The sequence below is a fragment of the Athene noctua genome, chromosome 5 (genome assembly GCF_965140245.1).
Source record: "Athene noctua chromosome 5, bAthNoc1.hap1.1, whole genome shotgun sequence".
NCBI lineage: Eukaryota > Metazoa > Chordata > Aves > Strigiformes > Strigidae > Athene > Athene noctua.
Genome location: NC_134041.1, coordinates 48,971,090 through 48,984,260, shown reverse-complemented (window position 1 = coordinate 48,984,260; position 13,171 = coordinate 48,971,090). Strand labels below are relative to the sequence as shown.

At 34.9% G+C, this 13,171-nt stretch overlaps 1 protein-coding gene across 2 annotated transcripts in view; it reads left to right on the top strand.

Annotated features, from left to right (window-relative positions):
* PLCE1 (phospholipase C epsilon 1) overlaps positions 1-13,171 on the top strand; it is a 161,761-nt gene that overhangs the window by 104,424 nt on the left and 44,166 nt on the right. For both annotated transcript variants that reach the window (XM_074907442.1, XM_074907441.1), the window contains exons 5-6: positions 10,554-10,699; positions 12,465-12,723. In XM_074907442.1, coding sequence (XP_074763543.1) covers positions 10,554-10,699; positions 12,465-12,723 — 405 coding nt within the window. The remainder of the gene's footprint in view (positions 1-10,553; positions 10,700-12,464; positions 12,724-13,171) is intronic.

The window sequence follows — 13,171 nt, the reverse complement described above, 5'->3', positions numbered from 1 at the left end:
CTTAAAATCTGCTATTGTTGCAGTTTGTCTTTATTATTTACTGTCGCTGATGGAGTTTTCAGACACACAGAAGTTCATATGACATAGAGCCCAGTCACTAGAGGTCTGTAATGTTTACATACATAGACATGTTATTTCAGGTTTCGCTTCCCTAGAGGTACTGTGATAGTCATGGTGGAGATTGCCACTGAAGTTTAAATAACTTCTGTAATGCTGCTAAAGAAAGCCTGGTCACTACTGTTTAAGAAACAGTTCATAAAACTCAAGCTAAACTAAAAACTAATCAAAGAATTAGAGAACTTTTCAACACGGGGAATAGATGCAGTAGACCTGAAAAAGTGAAAGTTAAAAATGGTGGATAACCACAGAAGGATGAGAGATGCAGATGAAAGGTATTACCAAATCACTGTGATTATATACTATGCCACAGAAAGAATATAGATTACTATCTAATAATTTATCAAATATTTAATGAGGAGGAGAAAAGAACTGTGAGAATTTATACCATGCTCCTAAGGGATTTGAAATACACATATTTCAGAATGAATGAAAATAAATAAATAGGTTTGCTTAAGAAACAATGCATTCTGGTGTTCTGCAATTAGCAAGGTGCTAGTTCCCGTGTGAAGAACAGATCCAATAAATCACTTAGTTGGAGTAATGTAATAGTGTGGAGTAATGTAATAGTGTGGCATAAAACACTGAAAACCAAACCAGGAGTTTTGCTGGATTTGAAAAAGGGAGAGAAAATTATATATTGTGTTCACCTGCATCTTCAGCTCTTCTAGGCAGTGCATGCACTATCTTAGACATCTAAATGTGGCTGAAATTTGAACTTTATTTATTGGAAAAGTTCTTTTACAATACTATTATTAAAATGCATCTTTTTTCAGTTGTTCTTTAATCCTTAAGTTTAGATCAGATTTAATAAATAATCAAAGTCCAAGGAGAAGTTAAATTACTAAAAGGAAAAAGTTAACTGTTTCTGCATTTAGGCCTCAGATATGTTCCTAAACTTTCATTGATCCAGTGGTCATCCTAATTTTCTAGGATGGCAATTGTAATCTCAGCTGTCATAAAGTTTCAGTGTTTTGACCTCTTGTCTCTGTACTGTATAGAAAACTTAACCAAATTCTCTGTAATATTTCAAGAAGACATTCAAAAGAGAAACTGAAAACATTGAAAGTAATTTTGTTTTTAAATTATTGTATTGTAGGGAAATTGGGCACTAGAATGAATGGATCCTATTGTTTTTTCTCTCACTTTCTTCTTGCAACAGGCTGAGGTTTCAAATGATCTCGGAGAGAGGGAATGACATTTCTGTCCCTTTAACCTACTTGATCTGAAATTCTGTTTGTGTTGTACATCTTGTTCCTACATGTGTTGTACATTCTTGTTCATGTTGTTTATTTCCTTACCCGTTAGTATCAGTAGTTCTGTTACTTTATAAATGTTTTGAAGAAAACCTTGTTTCAGATTCTCTAAATAGATTTGGTTAAATTTTCAACAGCAGATGGCTAAATAAGATTTTTATTAAATAATTTTGGTAGAATATTCTAAGTTTGTTCCAATTCTGGCTTTATTGCCAGAAGACAGTAGGAAAGCCTTCTTTAAAGTGATGGACTTTCCTTGTATTTTTGGAAAGTATATAGTTCCAAACTTAAAAATGTTGCAAGATAGAAATTAGCATATATTAAAATATTTTTCAGGTAGAGAAGAATTGTTTTGTATATTTTAAGGATGCATAGTATCCCTATATAAATAAAAATAAATGTATTGCTAAGCCAGATGTATTTGAGAAAAAACTGGGTCTGTGACATGTGCCAGTTTATAGCATGTAAGTTTAATTCAGTAATTAATTCAGATTTCTAGGAGTGGAAGAAGCAAATCCACCTGTAGATATTTCAAATATTCTTAAATGCTTTAACTTCTTTGCCTCTTTTTTTTTTTTTTTTTTTTTTTTACTGTGCTACAAGAATTCAAAGCTCTGTTGTAGCCTGTGACACATGTACACAGATAATTAAAAGGTGTTTTGCTGTTCAGTTTTTATTTATCATGAAAGTTCTGGGCTACACACATTCAGTATCACCAACTATAAATAAAGTGCGTAGACTTTGAAAGTTTGATTAAAACTGCAGGTATATGATAATGGAGACTTGGGCACAACATGTACTCATCAGTGAGACCCAGCTGATATTTCATTTGCTTCTAATAATATCAAATTGATCATAGAGTCTTGTCAGAGAAAAGCAGTGGATCAAACTCAAGGCAGATATTTTTTCCTGTTACTAAATGTAATTAAAAGCTGTTTCTGAATTAGTGGCTAGTGTGGGAGGAGGACAGTGAAATACAGTAACATCTATCTTTGATAGAGCACTGACTACCAGAAGTTTAGTTTTCATGGATGTATAAAAACTGTGGGAGGAAACTATTAAGTAGATTATGCAGTTAGCAGAGCCGTGGCATCTGAGAAGAGATTAGGAAAATGGTACTTAAGTGTGTTTTAGGACCCTGAGAATTATAACAACATATTTTTTCCATCTCTCCTTGTTGCTTGCTGTGCCTTTCTCTTCTTCATTTAGTTCTTTTCTCCGATTCCTGTTTGGTATTATGAGTTTGCCCTGCTTCTTCACCTTGAGTGCTATGTGGTTTTTACTCTGTATCATACCTTTATGGTATCTCACAGTCTTCCAGGGCAGTTTCTTCTTCTGTATTTTTACCCTCCCAGACTCTTGCATGTTTATGGACTTTACTCCAAGCCACTCTTCTGCCTCTCATCAGCAAAGCAACCACAGACACACAAGTTCAATGTACGTGTTGTAAACATTTATGCTTACGTAAACATTTATGTTTATGTAAACATTTAAAATAATTTCACGTGTCACTTTATATAAACATGAAGAGAGTGACCTATAATTTAATCTTTCTGGCCACAGCTTCAAGTAAATGAAAAGCAATAAAAACTTAAAACAAAATTAAGCATTTAATTTTCCATGCTGAGATAAGCATACAAAGCGATTGTGATGTCTTAGATTGAAAGTTGCACCAGACTGATTCTTCAAACAGCTGTTTGAATGTAATCCCTCTATGGAATTGAAAATGCAAAATAAAATGTTCAATACATAAGATGATTTCTTGGAAAAATTGATTTGCCAGAGAATAAGCTAAGAACATAAAAATGTTTGAATTGCTACAGTATAGCACTGCTACTGGAGTGGTTTGATCATTCACTAAGTCATTCTTATATTCAGTAAAGTTAATTAAAAATATGGCTATTTAGGACACTAGTTGATGATAGTTTTATTTTTAATGATTTAAATGTGTAAGTTTTCTTCATTGTTCATTCAAAACACAAATTTAAATCCTCAATAGCAAACCAGAGACATATCATTTTACTGAAATAATGGAATGTAAATAAATATTGCACTCTGTCTCTTAGTTCAGCATTTTTTTGCAATGCCTAAATGGGTTTGCATAATACTTTAAAAAAGATTATGTTTGTACAAATATCAAACTGTTTCCAGTCCTTGTTTGGAATAGTGTTTAATCAGATTTAAAATGGTAAATGTTCTTTGTAAGGTTATATAATTTCACTCGGGCATGTAAAGTGAACCATCTGTTCATAAGATGTGCAATTTAAAATACTCACATTTTTAAAATGCATCTGAAAATTATATTGCACATTATACCAAAAGCCCCAAAGTTTTAATAATGAACCTTTAGTGAAACCAGTGTAAAATAAACCAGTTCTGTGTTATGTACTGTGATCCTGTATTCATCCATATGCACTGATGGGTTCGTGGATAGTTAGCAATGCAAAGGAACTCATGGTACCGGCTATTAGTGCTAATGCTGCATACTGCTGGTGTTTTAAAAAGCCTCATAAAAATGAATCTGCTCCTTAGAGTTTTGAAAGAATAATATTCCCCAACAACACTTTTACTTTGTGGAAAGATTTTATAATGTTGTGAAAGATGAATTTAATTTTTGTTTTAAAGAGGGAGAAATCATAGTACACTGATATACTGAGAATTCTGCTTTTAAACAAGACAATGTATGTTTTTCTTTCTTCCCATAAATAGTATGTGGTATCTGATGATGGTTATTGTTTTACATGGATTATTCATGTTCTTCAGATTTTACTTAAATTTCTTGAGTGTATCAAGCAAAATCATTAAAACCAAAATGGCTTGGTTATATCTGGATGTCTGGAAAATCAACTTGTTTTGTGTTCAGGGACGACTTCTACATATACTTTACACATACTTACACTTTCTTGCTCCTGTGTAGTCAGTAGTTAAATCCGCTACAATTTATTATAGAAAGATATCCACGGCTAATTTTTATGTTAGGTGCTGCACAAGGTATGTACTGTAATGTTACTTTGTGGTGAGCCAAAAGGTTATATTTTACTTGCTAGCAATGGTAAGTGTTAAACTTCAGGTAGACAGCTGTGTTTGCTAATTTCACCTCTGAAAGCCTCATCTCTCAAATATTATGAAGTTCCTAAAAAATGTAATATAAAAATAGAAGACATCATTTCTTCTATATAGCATTGCCCACTGAATTATGTAGCTTGGGAATTGCTTAAAAGTCTTATAAACTTAAGAGCTGGGGAAATGAGTGTAAAGCAGTGCAAATGACAAAACACTGGGCATTGCAGGTGGAGATTCGTCATAGTTTCCTCCCTCAATACTACCTCTGCATTTACATTTTGATAAAAGATAAACAATAAATTAATTCCCATTAAAAAAATCCCACAGAATACATTCTCTAGCAGCTATATAAAGGAATGAATTATTATAATTTTTAGTTTAATTAATTGTATCAGTGGAATTATAGAAACTTTTCTGTCTAATGGCCTTTAAAAAAACCCAAAAACAAATGAAAAGGGAAATCTGAAAATCGAAACAGAAATGTCTGGAGCCTTCTGGGAATGTGATGTCCTGAAAAAGGAAGGTTTCTCTATCCTTAATAAAGGTCTATCATTGCTACAGTTGTGAAAATTCTAAGTAAGTTGAAACATTGAATGAGACTCAGACACTGACTTAGAAATATGCACAGTATGTGTGAAGATAGTGAGTTCTAATATGCCTTTCCCAAATGCATTAGCAATATCTAATTTATTTGAAAACTTTGATCAAAGTAGGATAAGCCTAAAAACATTAAAAAAAACCTTTATTGAAAAGATTTTAGTGCAGTTAAAATAGTAAGAGGTGCTATGAAAAGATAATTTCAAAAAATCTAGAACTATACAGATCTTTTTGTACTACTGTGTTTGAGATCATTACTCAGCTACAGTTTGCATTGCCTGGCCATGAGGCAGACCCTGTGTGCTCAGACTCAGATTTGAAGGAGGCTCTTATACCTCTGAAAATTTCCAAATGAGGCTACTTTACAATATGTCTGAAATTAATTTGGCAGAATGTTGCCAGTTCTTGTCCGTATTAGGGCACCAGAGAATATTTAAATCTTAACTAAGTATCTATTTGATTTAATTTTGCTTGTTTACTACTTAATATTAATATGCAGTAATCCTGAAGGACGCTCATTTTTATTCATCTGAATGAAGAGACAGATATTACTATGTACTTGTTTAAGTGGATCATGTTTTAATTTATTACTTTTCTTGTGTCTTGCAATCATGTGGATTATAGTAATGAAGCCAGGATACATTTTCTCATACTTTTCGGACTCATCATCAGTGCAGCGGAAATCTAATTATAGGTTTGCTGTGATGATTTCTGTTCTGAAGGGAGTTTAAAATGAGTTACATAAACAGAACTATATAAGTCAAGTGTGAAAAAAATGTAAACTAAGGAAATAATGATTAGTATGTCGATACGTAGATTGTGACCTGATGTTAAAGTGGTATCTAACGCAAAAACTTGGTCCAAAGAGCGTTACTGCTCTTTGAGGAGTACTCACAGTGTATTTTGATCTTCTTGGCAAGGCTGCTACTGTGCACTCTTTTGGCAGGGGTGTGCTGTCTGTGGTCCCGGAGCTAGTTAGTCCAGGCATTGCCTGAGCTGCGAAGCCTTCCATCCTGCTGTAGTGGCAGCCTGATAACTAGGCAGCTGGCTACCTGATGGTACTTCATCCTTGGGTTAGGTGCAGAGGTAGCTCTGTAAGCCAACCAAGAATGAACTGCTGGAAGAGGGGGTGCCATCTGTATCCCACTGGTTGAAGTGTCCAGAAGTCAGAGCCTGCCAGGATGAAGCTTCCCTTTACTCTCTTCCTCCTACTAGAAAACCCCTTTTGGAGGTAGAGATCACACCTGGTTTTAGTGACAGAGAAACTCTGCCACTCCAAAATACTGTCTGTGCTACTTGCTTGCCAAAGTGGAAAAAACAGTTTTGAATTCAACTTCTAGGTCAATTCTGTAGCCACCAAGAAATAAGTACATATACAGAGTTTTATGCTTTTCTTTTATGTGAGGTAACATCCAGCTCAGATGGCATCTGAGAAATCCCACTTCTGAACTTTCATTTGAATGAAGATCTTGAAAAGTTTGTTATTTCTTGAATACCACATGTGCAGAGGAAGCTTATGCATCCCAGGCAGCAAAAATGTAGTATATGCATATCGGATATTTTGGGGATCCAGTGGCAGATATACAGTAATTTGAGAATGTTGGTGACTCCTGTGGAGGTATACCTTTGAGGACATACCCTGGACTGCTCACATATTTATCAATAAATCACAAAATTAAAGAGTATGTTTACTGAGTTTAATTAATATACTTATTTAATTAATATATTTAAGTTTCCTCTAAGCTATCATACATGATTTTTCCTGAAGATTGCAGTCCTTTCAACTTACTTACATTTCAGTGTTTGTATGTCATTCATTTTAGCTGTGGCCGTTATGAGTAATCATCGCAAATTAATGCATACCCAAACTACCCCTGTGTGCATTTATTGAAGAGCTTTAGAAGATTGTTCTTCATGATGAAGTTCTTGGATCCATCAGTTCAGTCTCCCTGGGCAGAATAAAATCTTCAGGGAGTTCAGAGCTGGGAAGTGACCTCAATCAGCTCAGGTTCAGATTCAGTTTTCTGCTCCTTTAAAACCTATTGATTCAACCAGATCTCCCACCTTCAAAACTTCTATGAGAAGAATCCCACATGGCATTTTAAGTGGATAACTGATAGTTCTGCTTATTAATTCTGTGTTTGTTTCCCAGCTGGGCTCCAGGACCACATTTAGTTTTGGAGAAATGCCCCCTCAGCTCTGTTATCTGTCTGAATTCTCTTCCCTTTCCAGCTGTCTGCACTAAAAAAACTAGGAGCAGAAAAGCTGTTGCAGGTGTTAAGCACAGCACTCAGCAGAAACCTCACTGAATGAAAGGAGACAACCTTTGCTCACAGCTCCTTTCCTCTGCTCCCTCCTTTCTGACAGTACTGTTGCATTTTAATCATCTCTGTTCTAGTCTCAGACTGATGAAACCTTCCAAGAAATCGGTTTTGGGGGACCAGGCTATTATGCTTTTTGAGAAGTCCATAATCCCCATCTCTGGGGACTCTATGGTATGATCAGATTAATCAACCAACAGTCTCTGAATCACAGAATCATCTAAGTTGGAAAAGACATAGAAGATCATCTAGTCCAACCATTAGTTAAATAATTCATAGAAAAACTTTATGGAGACCCGGTGCTATTCAGAAACACCAGAAAGGCCAATTTGTGCTCATGGTTACTGCTAGATATGACAAAAAAGGGCAAGTCAAACCAGCCTGTAGCATATCTAGAGGATCAATTCTGTTTCATTCTTAAATCCATCAATACATAAAATGATTTGAATTAAATTTTCCCTTACCTACATCTGACTGAAGTATCCCAGCCTGCTCCTCACACTTTTCCTGATCTCTAAGAAAAATAAAAATACTGATGTTTCTAAAACTGTCATGTTCATTATTTTTCAGGAGTGGGTTGTATCTTTAGATGCTCGGTTCTGTCCCCTGATTCTGCCCAATCCATTTTATCTGCTTTTGCCCATTCTGTTTTAAAATTTAGAGATTCAGACACTTAATTTTTCCTTCTTGTTTAGTGGAAGATTTAAAAAATGTTTTCTACTCTTCCTGTATGTCTGTTCTTGTAGTGCAAGAGGAGTGAACATAAACTTCATGGGAGACTTACTGCCTGCACCCTTATTTTGCTCTTACATATACATACGCCATCTCGAGGCTGCAAAGGCTTATTCATGCTGACCTTTATAATTTTTTGTTTGCTTTTACAGAGTGTTTGTAAGAGTTCATCATAACTGTTTATAGCAGTCCTAAACTCTCTATTAAATAAAATTTTAGCAAGTGACTGTCCTAGTTTCAAGGTTGCTTCTTAGTGGGGAGTCTGAATTCAATTACCTTTTTAGACTTTTCAATTTTGATAGTTTTCTTCTGACTATTACATCTTGACTACTTTAGATTAAAACAGATCTGCTTAAAATTATATTATTCTTTAAAATGTTTAAACACATATTAATCAAACTGTCATTGCCACACTTGGTATTTCATGCCAAACAAATATTAATTTTTTGGTGAGATTGCATGTTAACATTTGCATTCCCTAACAGAGACATTTCTGGAAAATGGGAATAATATCCAAAAGCAATATGTAATTTCATTCCAGCATACACAAACAAATTTATGCCAACCTTGAATCACAGATTTAACTGTTTTGTTTCACAATTTCTGAGTCTTTTATTTTGGCTTTGCCCTTGTTTGGCCTGTGTCATGCAATGCTCTGGGGTTTTTTTGCATATTTCCATACCTTCATGGTCTTCAGGTATACACTTCTTTATTGATTCAGTTTTTACATTTTAGAAATAACCAGTTGAGCACTTCAAATAAAATTTCAGCTAAATTCAAATTCTCAATCAGAACTGGTGCAGCAGTTAGATATATCTTGTATAGGGCAGCCAATATTAATAGTTTTTATTTATTTATTTTTGTATCGTGGCCTCTGCAGTGACAGTGCATTAAGGCTGTGTTTGGGAAGGCTTACATGTACGACATTGGACCCTGGTACTTGTTCTACTTTAGTTGAAAACTCTCTGTACCTGTTATCTGCTCCTAATATTTTCTGTTGTTACATGTTATAAAAATGTACAATATTTACTGAAACAGCCATTAACCTGTTTTCTTTCAATAATCACTAGTCTTAATAGGTCTGTTGTCCCCTGATCCTCTCAATCCCATTAGAGCATCCCCATCCCTGGGGCATGCACTCCTCAGTATGTCCTCACTGCATGAAGGACAGAATGATTTTATAACCCCATTTCTTCAGGAATTCAGTCTTAAAAATGTGGGAGTTTTGTACACACATACACTTTGCATATATAGGAGCTATGGCTTGTCTTCTTATCTGCACATTTCTCATTGTTCTTGTTTGATTTGGGCATCAGAAAGACTAAACAGTAAAATATTTTTCATATTCTTTGACTGCTCTCAGGAGCGAGAGGCTTAGAACACTGTCTGTATAGACTTGCATACATGGAAGCCCTATGTATTTTTAGTGTTTTTTTTCCTGTTAGTACTAATGCATTTATATTTTATTTTGCATGCTTGTTTTTTTAAATAAAAGTCTATGCCTTCTGAGGAGTGAACTAACATTTTCTAATTTTTATAAACCTCTCCTCACACTGGTATTGTCTGTAAACACTTGAATCCTTCAGGACCAAAGAATGGAACTCATGTCAGTAAACAAATCATGTTTATTGCTTCCTAAGTGTTTACACAATGACAAAATTCAAGCCCTCAGGGAATCATATTGTAAAACGGAACAGTTGGTTTAAATTAGGTTTCCATGTGAAATACAGCTACTTTTTATGGATGTTGTGGGAACATAAACTGGAAAGAATATCTGCACACTGATAAAATGAAGGTTTGCTTTTTATTTGTTTAAATACAAACAGAATCCTGTACTAAATTAATTTCTGATTCTGGCATTAATTAATCACTGAACAGAAGTTGGTAATATGGAGGAAAGTGTGGTGGTTTGTTTTTTACTTGATTTGTGATCTTGCAAATAGCCAATGTAAATTATTTTAAATGCTCAGTGCATATAAGAATTAGCAAGTCCATACATTAAATACAACTACCAGTTTTGTGAAATTGAGTGAAAATCAAAATTTCAATATATCAACTTTCACTGTTCATTTTGTAAGAACAAGGGTTATTTGGTGTGAGGCTGAGATGAGAATTTACACTGCAGATCTCTCTGGCAGCTTTAGAAGACAGTGCTTTCCTTAAGCTGTCTGTTTTCCTTCCTGGCCTGAATGCATATTCAGAATATCTTATATTGAGATACAGTATTTTTTTGTTTAATATGAATATTTCTAGAATTGTTAATGATTTAACTGTTGTAATGGGAGTATGTCTGCATGTAAGGTGCGTTTGCAATTTATATGTGGTTTGGCCGTGAGTGTATAAGTAGAATTTTGACACCCTCCTGACAAAAGGAAACCAAAAAACCCCCATGTTATCCATCAAGTGTGCATGAATGCTTCAAGTGACATTGCTTTGGCTGACTGTACTGTCCATTTTGTTTTACAAGGTGAGCTCGTGGGTTACCTGGCTGATCCTGACTGCAGGTTCTATGGAGGAGAAACGAGAAGTCTTCTCATATTTAGTACATGTGGCAAAATGCTGCTGGAATATGGGCAACTACAATGCTGTAATGGAATTTCTGGCAGGGCTAAGGTACTGGCAACTCTTTTTAAGTGGCTTTTCAGTGATAGATTACACTGCAGCTTCTGTTAAGCAGATGTCTCTGGAGAACAATGGACTAAGCAGAAATCCATGGCTAAATCACATCATCTCACCCTGTGACTTTCTAGTAATCCCTTTTGGAAGAATGAAGCATGCTAAAAGCTGTTTTTTTCAAAATGCTCTGGAGACACCATCAGTTTTCCCAGTACATGCTAAATGTTACATTAGAAAACACACTTTTTTTTTCAACAGAAATTTTTAAAATATGAAAAGAAGATGGGAAAGCAGTTGTGGTTTATCTAATCGACTAAAACTAATGTAACTTGGGGTTGGAGTTTCCAGAACACAAGTGAAACATAATTGTGGTAACATTTCTAAAATTGTTCTAAAATTCTAAAAGAGCCAATCTTAAATTGCAGAAAAAAAAACAACCAACCCAAAACAACAGAAAGACCCAACAAACCCAAACAGCTAAACTTCCTTTTTTAGTGCCTCCAATTTATTTATACTGACTGATGTTGGAATCTCATGCTGTTATGATCTTATATATATAGCCAGACCTGGAGGAAAGCAGTGCCTTTGCATAAGCAGTTCAGAGGGCGGCAAATTGGACTGAACAGAGAGGCATTAAGATCAGATTTCCCATCTCTTAGCTTTGACCCTCCTTGTATATCATATTTGTGTGACAGAGCTTTAAAGTGTGTGTATTGTTGCTCTTTGTGGTTTAGTCAGGATTCTCATTGAGCTATTTGTTTACATTTTTGGTTTATAAAACACATTTGAAACACTCATAGGCATGGGGAGTATTTTTGAGCAGAATACATTCACAGTCTCCAAGCCACATAAGTTGTGAGTGAAAATGCAAAGCCAATTAAGGGCTTTATTTTATCTCTAATGCATCTGCACAGCATGAGGTAAAGAGAGGAAAGGAAGGGTAGTGCTGAGTAGCAGGGACAGGGACAGAAAGTGTGGTTAAGGGTGTTCTACTGTTAGCGTTTCTACAGACCTGTTGGTATGTCTGGGGCCAGGGGTGTGTAGAAAGGCTGTACCACTGCACAGACACATACAGCTCAGAAGGTGAGAGAACTCTCAGCAGTGCTTGCAGCCCGTGGGGAGCACCAGGAGCTGTTTGAAATCAAAGATTCTTTTAAACTACAGCACTGCATTGCTGCCTGAGAGCTGGAACATGGTCCTGACTTACTTATTTCTGTGAAAATACATAATTTCTTTTGTGAGTAAAATGGGGAAAAAAAATCAATGTAAATTATTTTAAATAAATTTAATTTAAAAAACCCAAACTTTTGCTAACTTTATGGATTGTTCATAATACAAGTAAAGGAATTTGTAATAAACCGTCTGGTTTATCTTTATGCCATTTCCTTAATTTTTTTTTATTTCTTCCCAGGCCCTTATAAATTTAAGGCAATGACGCAATTAAAATGTTAGAAAGCCTACTTGTATGTCTTATGAAGCTGAGCTGTTACTAAAATGTCAAATGTTACACCATTAGTCAGGCTGCTTCTTTCTCCTTTTTAGATTTGCTCTTTAATAGTTCAGAAGGGGAAAAATGGTCCACTAAGCAGTATTCTCAAAAATAATGACCTTGATTTCCTTCATTAATTTCTGAGTAATTATGATAATTTCCTTTATTACATATATGCTGCAGGTGTTGAACCCGCAAATTGGTTGTAAATTGGTTTAATGTAAATAGGTTTTAATTTTTTTAATAGATATTGTGATCTTTTTTTTGCAATAGGTCAAGAAAAGTTTTAAAAATGTGGCAATTTATGGACCAGTCTGATATTGAAACCATGCGAAGTCTGAAAGATGCTATGGCACAACATGAGTCATCATCTGAATACAGGAAAGTGGTCAACCGGGCACTCAATATTCCAGGCTGTAAAGTCGTTCCTTTCTGTGGTGTATTTTTAAAAGAGCTTTGTGAAGTTTTGGATGGAGCATCAAGCCTTATCAGACTCTGTCCACGATATAACTCCCAGGATGAAACATTAGAGGTAAATGAGATTGATATTCTAAGAGGTTATGTTCATAGTCATCCACTGCTTTATATTATTTTATATTATATTATTTTGTATGAAGTCAATATCTAATTAAAGATTTCTAAACCAGGCTGTTACCAAACTGTTCAGTTACGTGGACCTCAATCTAATTCCCGTAGTTACTGTAGCAATTTAGATTTGGTTGTTTATACCTAGTTCAGTAGCAGAGTATGAGGAAATTAAGGTTAGGACCAAAGGACCATGTTTATACTTTGGGTAAAGTAAGTACTTAAATCCTTAAAGATGTAACTATTTTCTGTTAAATACTTTGACCTTCCATTTAACTCATTGGGAATTGGAAGGTTTTAATTTCCTTAAAAACAGAATTCAGAAGCTCAGTGGATCAAGCTTCTCGTCTACGAGAAGAAGCAACTCCTTTCAGTTTTATCATTTTGGTTTTAAA